Genomic DNA, 18,303 nt, shown 5'->3' with positions numbered 1-18,303 from the left:
ATGGTGCATAAGAGTCCAGGGCAGGAAGGCAGCTGGCATGGTGTGACGTGAGGGGCTGTCTCTGCTTTGTGCTGTGCAGAGGTTAATACGCTGATCACTCTGGCCTGCCCTAGGGCCCTGGTGAAAATAACATCATGAGGGAGACAGTCATAGTTTGGAGAGCAGCCCTGGTGTGGGGGTGGGACTGAGTCAGACCCACTGAGGTGAGTGACAACCCCTCCCCCACACACCTTGTTTCTCCTGTTAGCCAGATCCTTCTCCAGGCCTGCTGCGCCTCCTGCATCAGTTACAGCCCCCCAGCTCAGCGATCCGTGCTCCTCGCTAGCTGGGGCTGTTTATAACAGGGATCCCTCGCTCTGGTAGCCGCGCTGGGGTGGGTTTATTGAGCTAGAGGGATGAGTTTACAGCCCCAAACAAAGCATCTCATGAGTCTGATCAGGGATGAGTGTTGGAATAAATAAGGACTCTGTGCACACATACCCCTGTGATCCCCAGTCCCTTGCACTCACACTCCCCGCAACCCACTTGGTCTCTCTCCCACCTGTAGATGAACTAGGCCCAAGGACTCGGCTGCCATTTCCACCAGGAGGGGACCAGCCTGGATTCCTCCCCAAAACTTTTCGGGCACAAGCTAAACATGGATTCCGCCTCCGTTGCCAGAGTGCAGCGTTCAGTGCCCCGCCCAATCGATATCATGTGATCCCGCTGCCCCCAGCAAAGATACAGCAAGGTTAGAGTCAGCCTCCATTGGCTTCCTGGGCAGGGATCGATGGGGCATGGATTTAATCAGCTCTTAAACAAGCAGTTGGGGAATATAGCTGCGGGGGGGGGGGGGCAGTGACAGTGAGTTGGTAGCAGCAGCAGCCTCCCCCCAAACTCCTCACCACTGATAGCCCCCCCATTCCCCTCTGCACTGCAAGGACTTTCATGCCATCAGTCCATCTCCCCCCAACCCCCCGGAAGTTTTTGTTGGGTGATGTGATCGTGCTGCTTTGCACCCATGGGGAGGTGGGCTGTGGCTTCTGGCCCTGTGGGGATCTAGGGGCTGGGCAAGGGAAATCTCAGCTGGGGGTGTGGGAGTGCCGGCGTTGCAACGCATGTTGTGCCGTAGCCTCACCCGTATGCTGAAGCGTCAGTGATGCCTGCTTCACCCCTGTCACTCTGATGCGGAGTCCGGCCTCCCCTCCTGTGCTGGGGGCAAGTGGGATCGACAGGCCTCGTGCTGCTACCAATGGCAGGGATCCAGTCCCCCAGCTTTCCATAGCACCAGGGCCTCGTGCTGCCCGGGGCTTTCCATGGGGCAGTGTTCAGGGTGGGTGCACACGTGTGGCTGTACTGAGCCCGGGGTGAAAAAGCAGCATGGCAGGGAGGCTGGGCAGGAATAGCTGCGGGGCTGTGAGGCTCCCTGCGCGGCTGGAGAAAGACAAAGGGGGGTGGGAATCAGCCAGGCTCCCTGCAGCCACCCCCCCGTGATCAGGTGGGCAGCTGGACGCTGAGATTTCAGGGGTGGACAGAGCTGGTGGCGGCGCATACAGGATCGGGCCCCTCTCTGCACCCCAGACGCTCCCTGTGCAAGGTGCCCCGTGTAACAGCAGCCCCTGGGCCGGGCGGGGCCGGGCGGGGCGGGGCAATGCTCCCGCGGCGTAGAGCAGCCCCAGCCCCCTCTCTGCTGCCACCTGGTGGCTTCCCGTAAGCAGCCGAACCAACCGCCTCGGCGGCGGGAGGAAAATACTGGCACAAGCGTTTCCGGGCACGACTACGTCTTCCGCGCATGCGCCTTAAAACAGGGCGTGGCTAGTCGCCTGCTGGTCCTGGGTGTAGCCAATGGGGAGGCAGGAGCTGGGATCAAACCCGGACGTGGCTCCGGGCGCGCGGGCAGCCTCCGGCAGAAAGGAGGCGAGTGAGCCGCGGGCGGGTCTGGGCGCGCTGGGCCCGCCTCGGCTGGCGGGTGGGGCGGAGGCTGGCGCCGCGGCCGATGTCGCTGATTCGCCCCCCAGGGCCCCGCCCCGGAGGAGGCTGCAGCGCGCGGCAGCAGCTGCGGGGCCCCCCCTGCTGGGCGGGCTGGCGCTGGGCAAGGGGGTGCGCGGCAGCAGCGTTCCGGGGAGACCAGCTTTCTGGGAGTGGGGCGTCGCCAAGGCTCACAAAGAGCTGAAATAAAAAAGCTGCCCTGCCTTTCCCAATAAGCCCAAGCCTGGCAGAGGGAGGGAGGGAAGTAGGGGTGTTTATACAAATGCCGTAATGTTTGCACTATTAATTGCCTTAATGGGGTACAGTGGGCCCCTACCGGTACTGCAAGGAGTGCCAGGGGAGGGGGAGAGAGGCAGGACTTGCATCCCACCTCTGACAGCAGCAGGTTACAATACACAGGTTACATTAATTACTTGAGATATGCAAGATGCACAGAGTTCCACATAGTACAGTGATTCTCATTGAGAATTATGTTTTCCAATGAGCAGGTAGCCCTTGCCCCCTTCTATCCAACTCCAGGGAGGCCACTCCACCATTAATCTCCAGCTGCCTTACTGAGTCCCTGACTGTACTCAAGTATTAATAGGTGAAAAACAAAACAAAAAAACCCAATTGAAATTTATTAAATATTTTTGGGTGTTTTTTCTACATTTTCAATATTGATTTCAATTACAACACTAATATAAAGTGCACAGTGCTCACTTTATATTATTATTCTTGATTACAAATATTTGCACTGTAAAAATGATAAAAGAAATGTGTGAGGTGAACTGAAAAATACTAAGGACTGAAGTGCAATCTCTTTATGGTGAAAGTGTTACTTACAAATGCAGATTTTTTTTCAAGTTACATAACTGCACTCAAAAACAAAACACTGTAAAACTGTAGAGCCTACAAGTCCATTCAGTCCTACTTCTTGTTCAGCCAATCACTGAAACAAGTTTGTTTACATTGATGGGAGATACTGCTGCCTGCTTCTTGTTTACAATGTCACCTGAACTTGAGAACAGGCGTTCGCATGGCACTTTTGTAGCCTGTGTTGCAAGGTCTTTACATGCCAGATATGCTAAACGTGTGTATGCCCCTTCATGCTGCAGCCACCATGCCAGAGTACATGCTTCCATGCTGATGATGCTCGTTAAAAAAAAAGTGTCAATTAAATTTGTGACTGTAGTCCTTGGCGGGGGCAGAATTGTATGTCTCCTGCTCTGTTTTACCCATTACTCGCATTCTGCCATGTATTTCATGTTATAGCAGTCTCGGATGATGACCCAGCACATGTTCATTTTAAGAACACTTTCACAGCAGATTTGACAAAATGTAAAGAAGGTACCAATGTGAAATTTCTAAAAATAGCTACAGCACTCGACCCAAGGTTTAAGAAACTGAAGTGCCATCCAAAATCTGAGAGGGACGAGGTGTGGAGAATGCTTTCAGAAGTCTTAAAAGAGCATCACTCTGATGTGGAAACTACAGAACTCAAACCACCAAAAAAGAAAATCAACCTTCTGCTGGTGGCATCTGACTCAGATGATGAAAATGAACATGCATCAGTCCGCTCTGCTTTGGATCGTTATCAAGCAGAACCCATCATCAGCATAGATGCATGTCCTCTGGAATGGTGGTTCAAGCATGAAGGGACAGATAAATCTTTAGCGCATCTGACACATAACTGTCTTGCGACACTGGCTACAACAGTGCCATGCAATCGCCTGTTCTCACTTTCAGGTGACATTGTAAACAAGAAGCAGGCAGCATTATCTCCTGCAAACTGTAACCAACCTTGTTTGTCTGAGTGACTGGCTGACCAAGAAGTAGCACTGAGTGGACTTGTAGGCTCCAAAATTTCACATTGTGTAGGGGGGGAATTGAAAAATATTTTTTTTTTGTTTTTTACAATGCAAATATTTGTAATAAAAATAAATATAAAGTGAACACTGTACACTTTGTATTCTGTGTTGTAATTGAAATTAATATTTGAAAATGTAGTAAACATCCAAAAATAAATTTTATTCTATTGTTAACAGTGCGATTAATTGCACTATTACTAGTGATTAATTGCTTGCCAGCCCTAAAATTTATTAAAGATGTTTAGATGTTTTTCTGCATTTTCGTAACCAGCAGCATTATCGTCTTTGCTTAGCTGAAGGACTGAGTGGACTTGTAGACTCTAAAGTTTTACACTGTTTTATTTTTGAATGCAGTTATTTTTGTACATAATTCTACTCTAGTAATTTCAATACACTTTGAATTGTGTTGTAACTGAAATCAATATATTTGAAAATGTAGAAAACAGCCAGAAATAGTGAAATACAGGGTATTCTATTATTGTTTAATAGAGCGATTAATTTTTTTAATTGCTTGACAGCCCTAGTAAGCAATACATACCAGAATCTATAGAGCAGACTTCTAAAGAGAGACAGACAGACAGAACCACTTTATTAATTTTTAGAGTGAAAAAACAACACGTCAGCTCTATGTACAAAAGAATAATGCAGGTTACTGGGAGAGGCTTCATTCCACAAGAAGATCAAACTGCTCTGCTTCTTCAAACTCTGCATTCATCTGAGCAGCCCATTCATCCAGTTCAGATTTCTAGAGCAAAGGAAGTAAAAAAAACCAGAAAAACTGTAATTATAACAAGCACAAGCTGATTGATACAGAGTAGCTAACAGAATGCAGGGGTCACTGCCCCAAAGATCTCCCCATCCCTCAACTAGAGCACTTGAGTGATACCAGAATTCCCAGTCTCATTCCCTTGAGGTCTCCCATCCAAGCTGGCAGTACTCACATCTATCTGGGGGATCCTCCTTTTCTTCCGTTTCTCTTTGGGAAAGGAGATGCCAGGAATGTTTGTGTCCCATTCCTTAGTGGAGCCCAAGGCACTGGGCTCCACTGGAGTCTCCTGGGCAGGGGAAACCTTACCCACTGGAGACACATCTGCCAGTGCATCAGGCACTAGGAACTTCTCAAAGCCAAAGAGCGAGCACTTCTTCTGCAGGCCATGGGCGAATGTGGGTGTTGACATGTCCAAGCTGGGTGAGGCATCCAGACGGCTGTAGGATCGGCGCACTTTCTTAGACATCAGAACATCCCTCTCATCCTGGGGAGGAGAGTCACATACATTGATGCTAACTGTAGACAGGGCAGCCTTCTTCACCAGGCCTGAGGCATTGGCAGGGAGAGATGATGTTAAGACTGGGTTAGCATCAGTGCTTCCACATCCTTTGGCCTCGCTGCTTTCCACTGGGAAGTTCTCCTTTCCTGCCTTCTGGGAGATCTGCAAGGAAAGGAGATGGAGTTTATCCCTTCTTCTCCCTCACCAATACAGCTAATCTGTGGATCTCCCAGCCACCCCCACTCCTCACTGGCGGGGCCAATGGACACTTCAGTCTCAGGGCTGTCTAAAGGAAGTAGCTCAGCCCATATTTACTTTAAGTTAAAGCAGGTCTGTAAAAGTTCAAGGTCTGCCAAGTCTGAGGCTAGTGCCCTAAGTCACTGGTACCATCCTTCCCCTGATATCCAATATACTAGCAGAACCCAAAGGAGAACATAGACACTTACCCTGGGGCTGCGCCGTGGAGTCAAAGCAGTACCAGTCATCTTGGAGGAACAAATGAATTACAATTAGTGTGTAGCCAAAGGGCTGTGGGAGGACAAGGGGAAGGACATACAGAGCATGGACACTCTTATGGTGTGTTTAGAAATACCAGACTCAATGCTACTTGTTAGGACACTCATAAAAATCAGACCATTTCCCAAACATCAAATGTCTCAGTTCAGAACTTGACACTCTTATCCCTCAGAAGGGGGTGTCTGGGATGAGAGATGTGCTCAGCAACACATAGGGAATGTAGCTCGACAGGCTGTCAGGTACATAATTATGCCATATCACCACAGTGGGGCTTTTCATTTTACTCCACACCAACTTAAGGAATCAAGGATTAATCACTGAAACAAACATTTCAAGGTTACAATAGAGGTTACAATAACTTACGCATGTGGTTTGTTCTGCTTCAGTTAAAGCAACAGCAGGCTGGAAGGCAAAAGGGAAATTAATGCAACTTACATCAGCCAAACAAGTCACCTCAGCCACAAAAATGCCTTACAGTGGGATACAAACTAAACTGACTGAGCTCTTTATCAAAAAGATGGAGGAGTTACTTACCTGGTATAGTAAACTGAATTCTTTGAGATGTCTCCCTAGGGGTGCTCCATGCTTGCACCCCAGAGACCCTTGTGCCCAGATATGAGGGTATATAAGGAGGGGTACACCTGACACCACTCCAGTTCCTTCTCAACCACGAAAGTCCCAAGAAAGAGACTCTGAGGCCAAGGGGAAGGAGAGCAGGTAGTGGATCACCCACAGGGAGAAACATCTCGAAGTGAGGCCCCAGTGCGAGGAAGTGGATTCAGTACTGCTCAAAGGACAGCACCACCAAAGGCTGTATCAGTCCTGGAATAGGGCACAAGAGTGTAATGCTGGTAAAATGTGTGCGGCAAAGACCAGGTGGTGGCCTTGCAGATGCCTGAGATGGGTCAATTTTTGAGAATGGCTACAGAGGTAGATTGAGCCCTGGTGGTACAAGCAATAACTTTTGGAGTGTAGGATGAACCCCTGAAAACTCATAGAATGACAGAACACAACCTGCAAATCGCATGGACAGTTTTTGGGTGGAGATTGGATGTCCCTCCATTTGTTCTGCAACAGAGATGAAGAGTCCAGGGGAAACCTGAAAAGGGCCTAGTCCTGTCGAGGTAAAAGGCAAGAATTAAAGTGAGGTCTCATGGCAGAGTTAGTTCCTTGATAGGTGGGAAGATGTTGAATAGGCCTTTGATAAATCTTACAGTGGTGGGGTGTGGCAAAGACTGAGAACCCTTCTCTGGGAAGGTGAGAAGCTGTGAGGGCAGCTAGGTAAACTTTGATGGAGCTCAGCAGTAAGTCTGTGGTTTTTAAATTCAGCAGGTAATCGAGATTGTGAGCTAAAGAGCATTTTGGTTCTAAAGAGCATTTGGGCTGCAGAAAATCGCTCACACCTGTATGCAATGTGATAGGCACCAGTACCATAGTTTTATGGCTTTGGTGCACAAGGACTGGGATCTTGCTCCTCCATGCTGATTGATGTAATACACTGCTGCGCTGTTGTCCTTGATGTATAGTAGGAAGTGATGGCAAGTGTAACTGACTGTTCTGAGCTCCAATATGTTGATATGGAGGGTGGTCCTTTTGCCCTGAACTGTGAGGTTTTGGGAGCGTACGCCCCAACATGTGACAGAGTCATCTGTGGTGATGATCGTTGAAGAATGCTGTAGAAACAGAACTCCCATGCACACTTTTTGTGGGTCCTTCCATGAGTTCAGAGAATCAAGACCCTTCCGAGGTACGGACGCCCACTTGGATAGGTTGTGTCTGTAGGGGGTGTCGATGGTTCTCAACCATGCTTGAAGACACTGAAAATGGGAGTTGTGAACATACAGGCTTCCCCATGGTCCAGAAGTTTAGGAAATCCTCGTAGTGGTTAGTGGACTCTGTTGGATTATTGAAACAAGGTTGGAGACAGGGGTGAATCTGTCCCTGGACAAGTATGCTCTGGTGGAAGGAGTCCAAAGTGGTCCAGATTAAGTCTATATGTTGTGTGGGTGTTAGGGTAAACGTCTCCATGTTGAGGTGGAGACCCAGCAAGTGAAACAGAGACGGTCTTCCTGGTTGCACTCTGTGCTTTGAGAAGGGAGAGGCCTTTCAGGAGCCAGTCAGCTAGGCAGGAAAAGATGATGATGCCAATACGGCAAAGATAGGCTGCCGTGGCTGACAGAACTTCGATAAAGACCCTTGGGGGGCAGCGGGGGATGGTGGAGAGGCCAAAGAGTAGGATGCAATGCTGGCAGTGGTCCTTGCCTACCACAAAACATAGGAATTGTTTGTGCAAGGGATGAATGCGACCAAACTCATCTCCCAGATTCAGAAAGGGAATTGTTGCTTGGGTCATCATACTGAACTGTTGGGAGCAGATGAAGATGTTTAAAGTCCTGAGGTCTAGAATTGGTCTCCTCCACCCACCTACCCACCCACCCCCATTTTTCTTCAGGACGAGGAAGTACTGAGACTAGAGCCCTTTCCCAATGAAGGCCAGTGGGACAGGTTAGATCATCCCCAAAACTAGGAGGGACTGTACCTCTTGCCTTACGAGGTCTTTGTGGAGGGAGGTAAAGGGGTCCCTGAAGAGGGACAGGGAGTGGTAAAGAGCTCAACTGGATGGAATAGATTATGGAAATTACTTCTAGGATCCATCTGTCCAAGATGATGAGCTCCCAGGAAGGTAGGAAATGGAGGGGAATAGATGCAACATAGGATCTGGAGTGGGAAGTAGTTTGTGACCCTCACCCAACTGGTCACAACGGACATTTTGAAGTCATTGCTGGCTGGGACGTTGCTGATGGAGAAGGCCCTTTCTTAGGGAATTTGTGCTTCTTCCAGGGAGGCCTCATGGGAATTTGTGCTTCTTCCAGGGAGGTCTCCTGGTAGTGGACTGGGCGAGATCATTGAGCCACCTGTGACCGGCTGTATTTTCTTTTCATTGCAGGTGTACATAGAGATGCCCAGAGATTTTAGTGTCGCCCAGGAGCCCTTGAGAGAATGGAGGGACCCATCTGTGGCATCACTAAACAAACTGAGGTCACTAACAAACAAAAGGAAGGTCCTTTACAGTATTTTGTACCTCCTGGAGATGGCTGGAAGACCGTAGCTAGGAAGCTGGGCTTATGACTACTGCTGTAGTCAGGGAACGTACAGCTGTGTCAGTAGCATCTAGCGAGGCTCGGTGAGATGTCTTAGCAACTGTCCGACCTTCTGCAAAGAGGACCTGAAATTGTTCTCTGTGCTCCTGAGGCAAGTGTTCATTAAATGTTGAAATTTTTGAATAGACAGTCAAGTCATATTTAGCCACCAGGACTTGATAATTGGCCACTCTGAACTGCCAGAAGGCTGAGGAGTGCTTCTTAGGGTCCAGAAGCTCCAGTCCTTTTTAGATCCTTATCAGTCGTTGTGGAACAGAACTGATGTTGCCTGGTCTGTTTGTTAGCATCCTCCACCACCAGAGAACTGGGAATCAGGTGGGAGAAAAAAACACTCAGTTCTGCGGGGAGGAGGATGTGATACTTTTTGTCAGCTTGTTTACACATAAGTGGGACAGTGGCTTCAGTTTGCCACACCATCCATGCTGAAGTAATGATGATCCTGATGTGACCTCTTTTGGGATGGGACCCTTTAGAAAGGGTCACCTAAGGATTCCGGTAAGCCCACTGTGGTGGGACTCCAAGGTTGTCCTTGCCATGGTAACTGGGTGTACTTCCTGCTATGAGCTCCTTCTTCAGCGTGAATCTCTAAGGAGGGAAAGGTGGAGAAATCATATACAGACACTTTTGAGTCAGATGAGGCGTCATCCTCTATATCCATTGGGGGGTGGTCAGGGGTGTGGGTACTGGTGGTCAGGGCAGTACTAGGCCCTGGGAAGAGACCTGAACTTGTGTCAGTACTGTGGCTAGAAAGGGAGGCTGGTGAGGTGGTGCCGGAGAATGTTATAACGGTACCAGCTGAAAATATTTCTCGGAGCCCTCAAAGATTGCACAGGGAAAGTGTCGGTACCAGAGAGTGAGTCACCATTGAAGAAATGGACGGAGGGTAAGTAACAGTGGGGAGTATCTCTCAGTACCTCTTAATAACAGTGATTTGGGCTCTTTGAGGATTCAGAGGTCCTCATAACATAGGAGCCTGGATGGTACTGGGGTCCTCAGATGTGGTTCCTCAGGAGTAAGAACACTGGGCGGTACCAGAGACTGCACCAAAATAGGTACAGTACACTTTTTGCTTCTGGCTATGGAAGATGGTACCGACGAGGACTTTGCCTTGGTTCAGGCTTTTGGAGGCACTGAGTCGGGTGGCAATGCTGGTGCTGCTGTAGATGGCCTCTCAGTATGTGACGTGGTCGGCTTAGTTGGTAACAAGGTTGCGGTACTGGAGGGAATAGGAGCCTCAGCAGTACCCGTACTGGGACATGAGGTCTCCTGAGACACAGACTGAGGAGGTGACTTTCCCCTTTCCTTGTCTGGCAAATGGGGTCTTCTCTTCTTGGAGGACCTGGGGAGTACCCCAAAGTGTCCAGGGTCTTTGCTTACCACTGAGGTGAAGGTGGTGGGTGGAACTGAGGTATGGGGAGTGACTCGCCCCCCACAAGTCTCAGAGAGCACTCCATAAGTAGGAGTTTGTCTGTACTCCCTCAATTATTTAGATCTGCTTTTAAATCCTAAACAGATTTCACATGTAAAGGGAACGTGGGTTTATCCCAAGCAGTGGAAGCAGCTTGATTGTCTGTCGCTGTGGGGGAAGGACCTGTGGCAGGTCTGGCAAGATTCAAAGCCCAATGTCTTGGGCATAATCCACAGTCAAGGCCATGGATGAGGCCCAGGGGAAAAAAAACCTGAGGGCCCAAAATGGGCAAAATGCGGCGAGTGGACACCCCTCAAACCACAAGCTGGAGCTAATAGAATAAAAATAAATAACTAAGAAAAAAACTAAAAGGAAAATGGTATAAGAAAGTGAAGTGCAGCGAGACACGTAGTTCAGCTACCAGACACCGTGATGCTCCATCCCAAGCCACAGACGGAGGAGAAGGAACTGGAGTGGCAGCAGGTCCATCTCCCCCATATACTCTTGTAATGGGCACGAGGGTGTCTGGGGTGCCGTCCCACGGGCACTGTTGACAAAAATCTCCAGTGAAGAGCGCATGGGCGTGTACATATCTGGACATGGAGCACCTATAGGGATGCTTCTTGAAGAAGAACAAGAGGTGACTCAATTACGGCATATAAATACCTTCACCAGGAAAAAAATCCCAGGTACTACAGGGTTCTTTAGCAGCCTAGAGGAGAAAGGCAGAATAAGAACCAATGGCTGGAAGTTAAAGCCAGACACAATCCAATTAGAAATGAGCCACCCCCCTCCCCTTATTCTTTTTTCAAATAGAAGGTGATTAACTGGAACAAACTCTGAAGGGAAGTGGTGGATTCTCCATCCCTTGATGTCTTTTCTGGAAGATGCTTTAGTCAAACAAGTTATTGGGCTCAATGCAGTGGTAACTGGGTGAAATTCTCTGGCCTGCATAATGATCTAGGTGATCTAATGGTCCCTCTGGCTTTAAGATCTATAAAGTGGGCTACATAGATTAGAAAATAGCTTTCAAAATCCACAGCCACATTATCACAGTTTTCCGAATTCCTGATTTTTCATGTATTATAACAGTTGAGAATCTCTTTTTGGGACGTGGCAGTCAGAATAGGAATATTTTAAGTCTAAACTGGTGCTCACACAGTAGCTGTGCCATTCATAACTTCTCCAGACAAGTAGCAGTACAATATACACTAAGAAATGTAGCGTTGGAAGGGATCTGTCATCTAGTCCATCCACCAGCGCTGAGACAGGACCTAGTAAACCAAGTAAACATTCCTGAGAGGTGCTTGCCTAACCTGTTTTTAAAAACCTCCAATGACAAGGGTTCCACAACCTCCCTGGGTAACTTATTCCATTACTTAACTGTCCTTAGGGTTAGCAAATTTTTCTTAGTATCTAACCTGAATCTCCTTTGCTGCACATTAAGCTGATTACTTCTTGTCCTGCTTTCAGTGGACGTGGAGAACAGTTGATCACTGGCCTCTTTATAACAGCCCTTAATATATTTGAATATTGCTGTCAGGTCCCCCTCAGTCTTTTCTCAAGACTAAACCTGGCCCGGTTTTTAGCCTTTCCTCATAGGTCAGGTTTTATCATTTTTGTTCCTCTCCACTGGACTCTCTCCAATGTGTCCGCATCTTTTTTAAAGCTTGGCAGCCAGAACTGGACACAATATTCCACCTAAGACCTCACCACTGCCAAGCAGAGTAAGCCAGTTACCTCCCAAACACTCCTGTGGATACACCCCAGAATGATACAGTATTAGCCTCTTTTGCAAGTGCACTACGCTATTGGCTTATATTGAATTTGTGATCCACTAGAAACCCCAGATCCTTTTCTGTAGTACTGTACTACCACCTAACCAGTTAATCCCCATTCTATATTTGTGCATTTGATTTTTTTCCTTGCTAAGTGTAGTACTTTGCTCTGAAATCAACAAGATGAAATTCAGTAAAGACAACTGCAACTTATCAGGGCCATTTTGAATTCTAATCCTGTCCTCCAAAGTGCTCTCCCTCCTAGTTTGGTGTCATGCACAAATTTTATAAGCCTACTCTCCACTCCATTATCTGAGTCATTAGTAAAGTATGGAAGAGTACCTGACCCAGGAGAGATCCCTGCAGGACCCCAATAGATATGCCCTCCCAGTTTGACAGCAAACCATTCGTGACTACTCTTTGAGAACAAAAACTGGACACAATCTTTCAACCAGTTTTGCACCCAACTTATCCTAATTTCAGATTTCCCTCATTTGTTTATGAGAACGTCACATAGGACTGTATCAAAAGTCTTATTAAAATCCAAACATATCATGTCTGTTGCTTCGCCCCTATCCACTAGGCCCATTATCTTGTCAAAGGATATTCCTTTGGTTTGGCATGACTTGTTCTAGACAAATCCAGGTTTGGCTGTTACCTACCTACAATAAATATCTGCCGAGGTGCACTAGTCCCTAAAGAGTGTACAAGTCTCTACCAGAAGACTATTTCAGTTGGACTTGCTGGGCACAGCTCACAATGTAGAGCAGAAGTGCTGGAGCCCAGACACTCAGTCTAGGAGGCAGCATGGCCTACCCTGAAGAAAGGAGTGGGACTCCTTGGGGATCTGCCATGCTAATGGGGGGCTTTCCAAGAGACTGTTTTAAAGCTGAGGTGTAGCTGTGGATCCATGGCAGAACCTACCTACCAGTTCCGAGTTTGCTGAAGTCTGCTTTTTTAAGTCCATACATTAAATGAATAAAGATGCAATTCATTCCAAGTCAGATGCAAACATCTCAGCTTCATAATGGGTGGGGCTGGGTGTTGTCTAATGGTCAGAGCAGTGGACCGGAAATGAGGCTTTCTGGGTTCTCTTTTCAGTTCTGGAAGGCAGTGTGTCTAACGAGTACAGAAAAAGGGCTGGGGGCCTGGACTCCTGGATTTCTATCCCAGCTCTGGGAGAAGAACAGTGATTAGCAGGTTAGAGCAGTGGACTCTGGAAGCCAGGACTCCTGGGTCCTACTCACAGCCTTGCATGATCCTGCCCAAGTCATTTAAGTTCTCTTTCCTGTAACATATGATACAGAAAACCAGCTGCAGAGCCAGAACTAATAGTCGGTGTCTTGCCACCCCGCCCACTCTGCTCTAAATGCTAGACAGCACTCCTTTCCAGAGCTGGAAAGAGAAACAAAATGAGATTTGCCTTTCCTTTCTCAATGGGCTGTGTTGGAATTATTAATATTGATATGGGAAACCATCAAACACTAATTTTAATTTAATTTAAACACTAATTGATATGGGAAACCACCAAACACTAAATTTCTTTATTAAATCCCAAGGCCAAATTATATTTATACAGTTGCTCTAAACGTGCCTAAAAAGTCTAGCTAGTAAGCAATGTACTGCATCCAAACAGTAACAAAACATTTATGGACTTTTGATCAAGATACTTACAAATGAGCTAAACCCGGGGGATGCTTAGACCAATATTGATCGGTTCCAGCGGTGGTCAGGCAGGTATTAGCAGTGAACCCTTTAAAAGTTTACTTTTTATACCCTTTATCAAACAAGCGATGTCACTGCCAATTACTAACTTCAGCTAAAAATCAGTGTGAAACTATTTACCCTTTTTCCAAGTCTTAATCCAGATAAGATTTACAGCCTCCTTTCTTCCCAAAGCCTTTTCTTTCTTATCTTCTCTCCCCACCTCCTCCTTTGCTTACTAGCAGAACGGTGGGAAGGTTTGGGCGTGTTTCTTTTAAGACAGTTTTTCTTTGTCTTGTTACTGCAGCTCTTTATTTTATTAGTTTTACTTTTGAAACCATACAACCTTCCCACACTACATGTAATACTAATTATTCTCATGGCCTCTGTTACTTGCTGATGGGGCCTTCTTTACAACACACGAACACACACTATATATATACAGGTTTCAGAGTAACAGCCGTGTTAGTCTGTATTCGCAAAAAGAAAAGGAGTACTTGTGGCACCTTAGAGACTAACCAATTTATTTGAGCATGAGCTTTCGTGAGCTACAGCTCACTTCATCAGATGTATACCGTGGAAACTGCAGCAGACTTTATATACACACAGAGAATATGAAACAATACCTCTTCCCACCCCACTGTCCTGCTGGTAATAGCTTATCTAAAGTGATCATCAGGTTGGGCCATTTCCAGCACAAATCCAGGTTTTCTCACCCTCCACCCCCCCACACAAATTCACTCTCCTCAGCAGGAGAGTGAATTTGTGTGGTGGGGTGGAGGGTGAGAAAACCTGGATTTGTGCTTGAGGAGAGTGAATTTGTGTGGGGGGGTGGAGGGTGAGAAAACCTGGATTTGTGCTGGAAATGGCCCAACCTGATGATCACTTTAGATAAGCTATTACCAGCAGGACAGTGGGGTGGGAGGAGGTATTGTTTCATATTCTCTGTGTGTATATAAAGTCTGCTGCAGTTTCCACGGTATGCATCCGATGAAGTGAGCTGTAGCTCACGAAAGCTCATGCTCAAATAAATTGGTTAGTCTCTAAGGTGCCACAAGTACTCCTTTTCTTTTTATATATATACACACACACATATATCCTTAACCAAACATCCTAACTTTAATTCTTTATTCTTATACTTCTCCTACAGGCTGGAAAGCGATGCTTGGTCTGTGGCTGGTTTGGAGTTGGGGAGTATAATCAAAACAGATTTCAGTTTGCATGCATACACAAACAACAGCTACAGGAAGGTTTGATTCACAGACCTGCTGTTTTCGGGGCATGATCTTTTTCACCATGATCAATCGCTTCACCACTGGAGCTGGAAGCTGCGTAAATAGGATAAAAGAGACAAGACTTATTATTTGTTTCTTGCACTGTAGTACAGCCTAGGACCTGGTCCTGGGTCAGGACCCCATTGTGGTAGGTGATGTACAAACACAGAACTAAAAGATGGCCCCTGCTCCCCAAAGCTTCCAGTCCAAGCATAAGACAAAAGAGACAGATGTGCTCAAGGAAAGAAAGGTCAGACTGGAACACAACCGTCTTTGACGACCCACAGCTGTAGCCTATTGAGCTAGCTTTAGCATTTTATTTTACTTAACAGTAATTCAAGGAACGTACAGGCCTGTATCCTGTAAGACATTAGCTTACCCAGTTACCATAATAAGGCTTTGAGTCCCATGAACTTTGTTATAGATAAATGGCCCAACAGTGACCCTGAGGCTTGGGGAACTGGGAATAGTGTGCTTAAAGCAGAGAGTTCGTACAACGGAATACCAGGTAATCACAGGAACACTGAACTGATACTAGGTTTGGATATTTTAGGATAAAATGTTGGCAAATGCTTAACTGCAGACTGGCCTTGGCAATAAGTTGATGTATTTAACAATTAGTTGAAACCATGACTATACTAATCTATAGGATAAGGACACCCCAACATAATTAGGGTGAAGAAGTTAGATATGGACAAGGGAGGCTGGGCATGTGTGTGAATATTCATGACAGCCCCCAGGCCCTGTAACAGGCCAGAACACCGTGTAAAAGGGGATCTGGACCATCAGACTTCTTTGGCATGCCAGAGACAGAGCAGGACCGTTGCGCCAGCTTCCCAAGGAAGGGTGTGAGTATATATGCAAGGAATGGTACAAAGTTGAGATGGTCCCTCTACCTCTCCTTAGGGTCCAGGTGGCAGAAGCTCTTAAGCAGCTTTCCTGGTAATCAGCCTGTTACCCAGGGACTCCTTGATGCCAACTGGCCGAGGGCATGGGGCAAAGGAGTATAGGCTTTTTACAGGGATTTCCTGGGTCAGGTAGCTGCATAATAATTCACACTAAAGGGTAGCATATGAGGTCTCTACTGAAAGCCAGTAGCCCACTAGCCATCATAATCATTACAAAACGTATGAACAGATTTTGAAGAAGCTATGTATCTACACTGAAAATTATGCTATGAAGGTCTTGGAGTTAAGGCAGGTCACCAGAAGGTGATATACCTTGGCAATGTTCCTTTCAGGTAGGAGATAACACCCACCTATCTCCCTGTCTAGCCATTTGTATACTGTTTGCCTATTTGCATACTGAGCCAAGTACACATTGAAAGATTGTGAAACCTACAAGAGAGAAAATCTCTGCATGGTGTAACAGAGAGCAGGGGGATGTCCTGTTTATGAATAAACACAAAGGATTTTTCTGGGATATCGGAGGGCATGTCTACACTTGCCATTTAAAGCGGAAAAAGTCCCTTTTTTGCACAAAAACCATGGGAGCGTCTACACTTGCCAATGACTTTTTGCAGCAAAACTCAGAAGTTTCACCGCAAAAAGTAAACCACCTCCACGAGAAGCGTACAGCTCTTACTGGTGATGCTTTTGCTGTGATGTGCAGGTGAAGACATATTCTTCCTGTTTACAGAGCTTTAGCCTCCGGAGCATATCCCACAGTGCCTAGGTGACCACTCTGGCCAGCAGCTCTGCTGCTCTGACACCAGGTAAACAGACATCCACCCCTCCCTCTGTAAAGCCCAGGGAACTTTAAAACTCCCCTTCCTGATTTCTTGGCAAGTGCTCACTTATCTGGCCAAGTGAAATGCCTGCTCCACAAAGCAAACGACCCCTGCTTGGAGCAATGCTGAGCTACTCGAGCTGATCAGTGTTTGGGGAGAGGAGGCTGTGCAAGGACCCAGGATGCCCTGCGATTGACCCCCACCCCTTCCCATAAGGCCCATCGTCAAACTGGAGAGAGCTGCACTGTGGGATACCTTCCCTCAAGCGCTGCTCTCATCAGTGATGGAAGTGCTGCTAATGTAACCACTCTCTGGCGCCCGTGGAAGTAAGTGAGAACACAAACCAGCACTTTTCTTTCACAGGTTCCCTGTCACCGGTGAAACTGACGGCGCAAAACCTCTGCAAGTGTAGACATACCCTTAGGGTGCAAAGAAACACTGAACCCTTCATCTAGCACCGGGGTTCTCAACCTTTTTCTTTCTGAGCCCCCCTCCCCCCAACATGCTAAAAAAAATTCCACAGCCCACCTGTGCCGCAACAGCTGCTTTTCTGCACAGCCAGTAGATTAAAAGCCAGGGCTGGCGTTAGGGGGTAGCAAGCAGGGCAACTGCCCAGGGGCCCTGTGAAGTTAAGTTGTTCTGGCTTCGGCTTGCAGCCCTCGGCAGAGCTCAGGCTTCAGCTTTTTGCCCTTGGCCCCAGCAAGTCTAAAGCCGGCCCTGCTCTCTGGTTTATTTTGGCAGACCCCCCTGAAACCTGCTCACGGCCCCCGGACTCCTGGTTGAGAACCACTGATCTAGCAGGCAGACTGACAGCAGGCTGTCTTATGAAAGGAGGGTCACAGCCAGCCTGGCTGAAAAGCTCTGCAAGGATTTTGGGTGAGTAATACTCTACCAGACATGACAGTATCTTGTTAATTAAGTCTAGGCTCTGGAATGTGTGTTATGATTTTATTTTATATGTCACCATTTGTTTCCAATACTTGTACTTGCTACTATGGTTTGTTAAATAAACTTATACTTGATCTCATTATAAACCTATCTCAGTGCTGTGTATTAAGCAGAGCGGGGATCCTCAGGAGGATTTGGTAAGCCGGGCTATACTGCTTCTTTGGAAGCAGCAAATCTGTGAATACTGCGAGTGTCCAGGGGAGCAGGAGTTGGTGACTCCAGGGAGACACTCAGAGGGCTTGAGTGTGCCAATAGCTAGCCTGCAGAGTAACAGCAGGGTCTGCGAGGTCCAGAGGGGAGGGCTTGTGTTGTCCATGGCCAGTAGAGTAGTGATCCCCAGCAGGCACAGACAAGGCTTCCTCACACAAAGGGCAGGTGGTTGTGAGGTATCTCACAACCCTGGAACCCCCTCGTAGCATCCTAATGGTGTAAACAGCACACTCTACACCCTGTTTGCTGATTAACCAAGGATCATGCGCCAAGCATTGACATACCAGATAGTATATATACACTGAGAGAGTCAAAAGTGAGAGGCTTAGAAACAAGTAAAGAAAAAGGTTATGGTGTGTTGTTTTCCATTGCTTTATTTTGGGTAAGGGAAATAGAACATAAAGGACAGGTTGAGTAAGCCAGAGACATGCCAAACATACCAAATCACACTTGGAAAAACTGTACAGATCATGGCTTGGAGGCTTTAGG

General features: G+C 47.2%; 2 protein-coding genes across 4 annotated transcripts in view; one reads left to right on the top strand and one right to left on the bottom strand.

Moving 5' to 3' along the window:
• The window catches only part of LOC125639333 (prospero homeobox protein 1), a 56,211-nt gene extending 38,530 nt beyond the window's left edge, over positions 1 to 17,681 (top strand). The window contains exon 7 of one of the 2 annotated variants that reach the window (XM_048856131.2): positions 17,398 to 17,681. The gene's annotated coding sequence lies outside the window, so the exon portion shown is untranslated. Of the gene's footprint in view, positions 1 to 8,549; positions 14,172 to 17,397 lie in introns of those variants that run through there. The other variant, XM_075130427.1, reaches the window with a different exon arrangement.
• Positions 4,391 to 18,303, bottom strand: part of LOC125639332 (sororin) — a 33,335-nt gene continuing 19,422 nt past the window's right edge. For both annotated transcript variants that reach the window (XM_048856126.2, XM_048856125.2), the window contains 5 exons: positions 14,919 to 14,981; positions 5,966 to 6,004; positions 5,533 to 5,571; positions 4,760 to 5,248; positions 4,391 to 4,563 (listed from right to left, as the gene is read on the bottom strand). In XM_048856126.2, coding sequence (XP_048712083.2) covers positions 4,483 to 4,563; positions 4,760 to 5,248; positions 5,533 to 5,571; positions 5,966 to 6,004; positions 14,919 to 14,981 — 711 coding nt within the window. In that variant the 3' untranslated portion in view covers positions 4,391 to 4,482. The remainder of the gene's footprint in view (positions 4,564 to 4,759; positions 5,249 to 5,532; positions 5,572 to 5,965; positions 6,005 to 14,918; positions 14,982 to 18,303) is intronic.

Source organism: Caretta caretta, chromosome 7 (assembly GCF_965140235.1).
Source record: "Caretta caretta isolate rCarCar2 chromosome 7, rCarCar1.hap1, whole genome shotgun sequence".
Taxonomy (NCBI): Eukaryota; Metazoa; Chordata; order Testudines; family Cheloniidae; genus Caretta; species Caretta caretta.
Note: the sequence above shows the minus strand (reverse complement) of the source record. Positions and strands in the feature narration are given on the sequence as shown.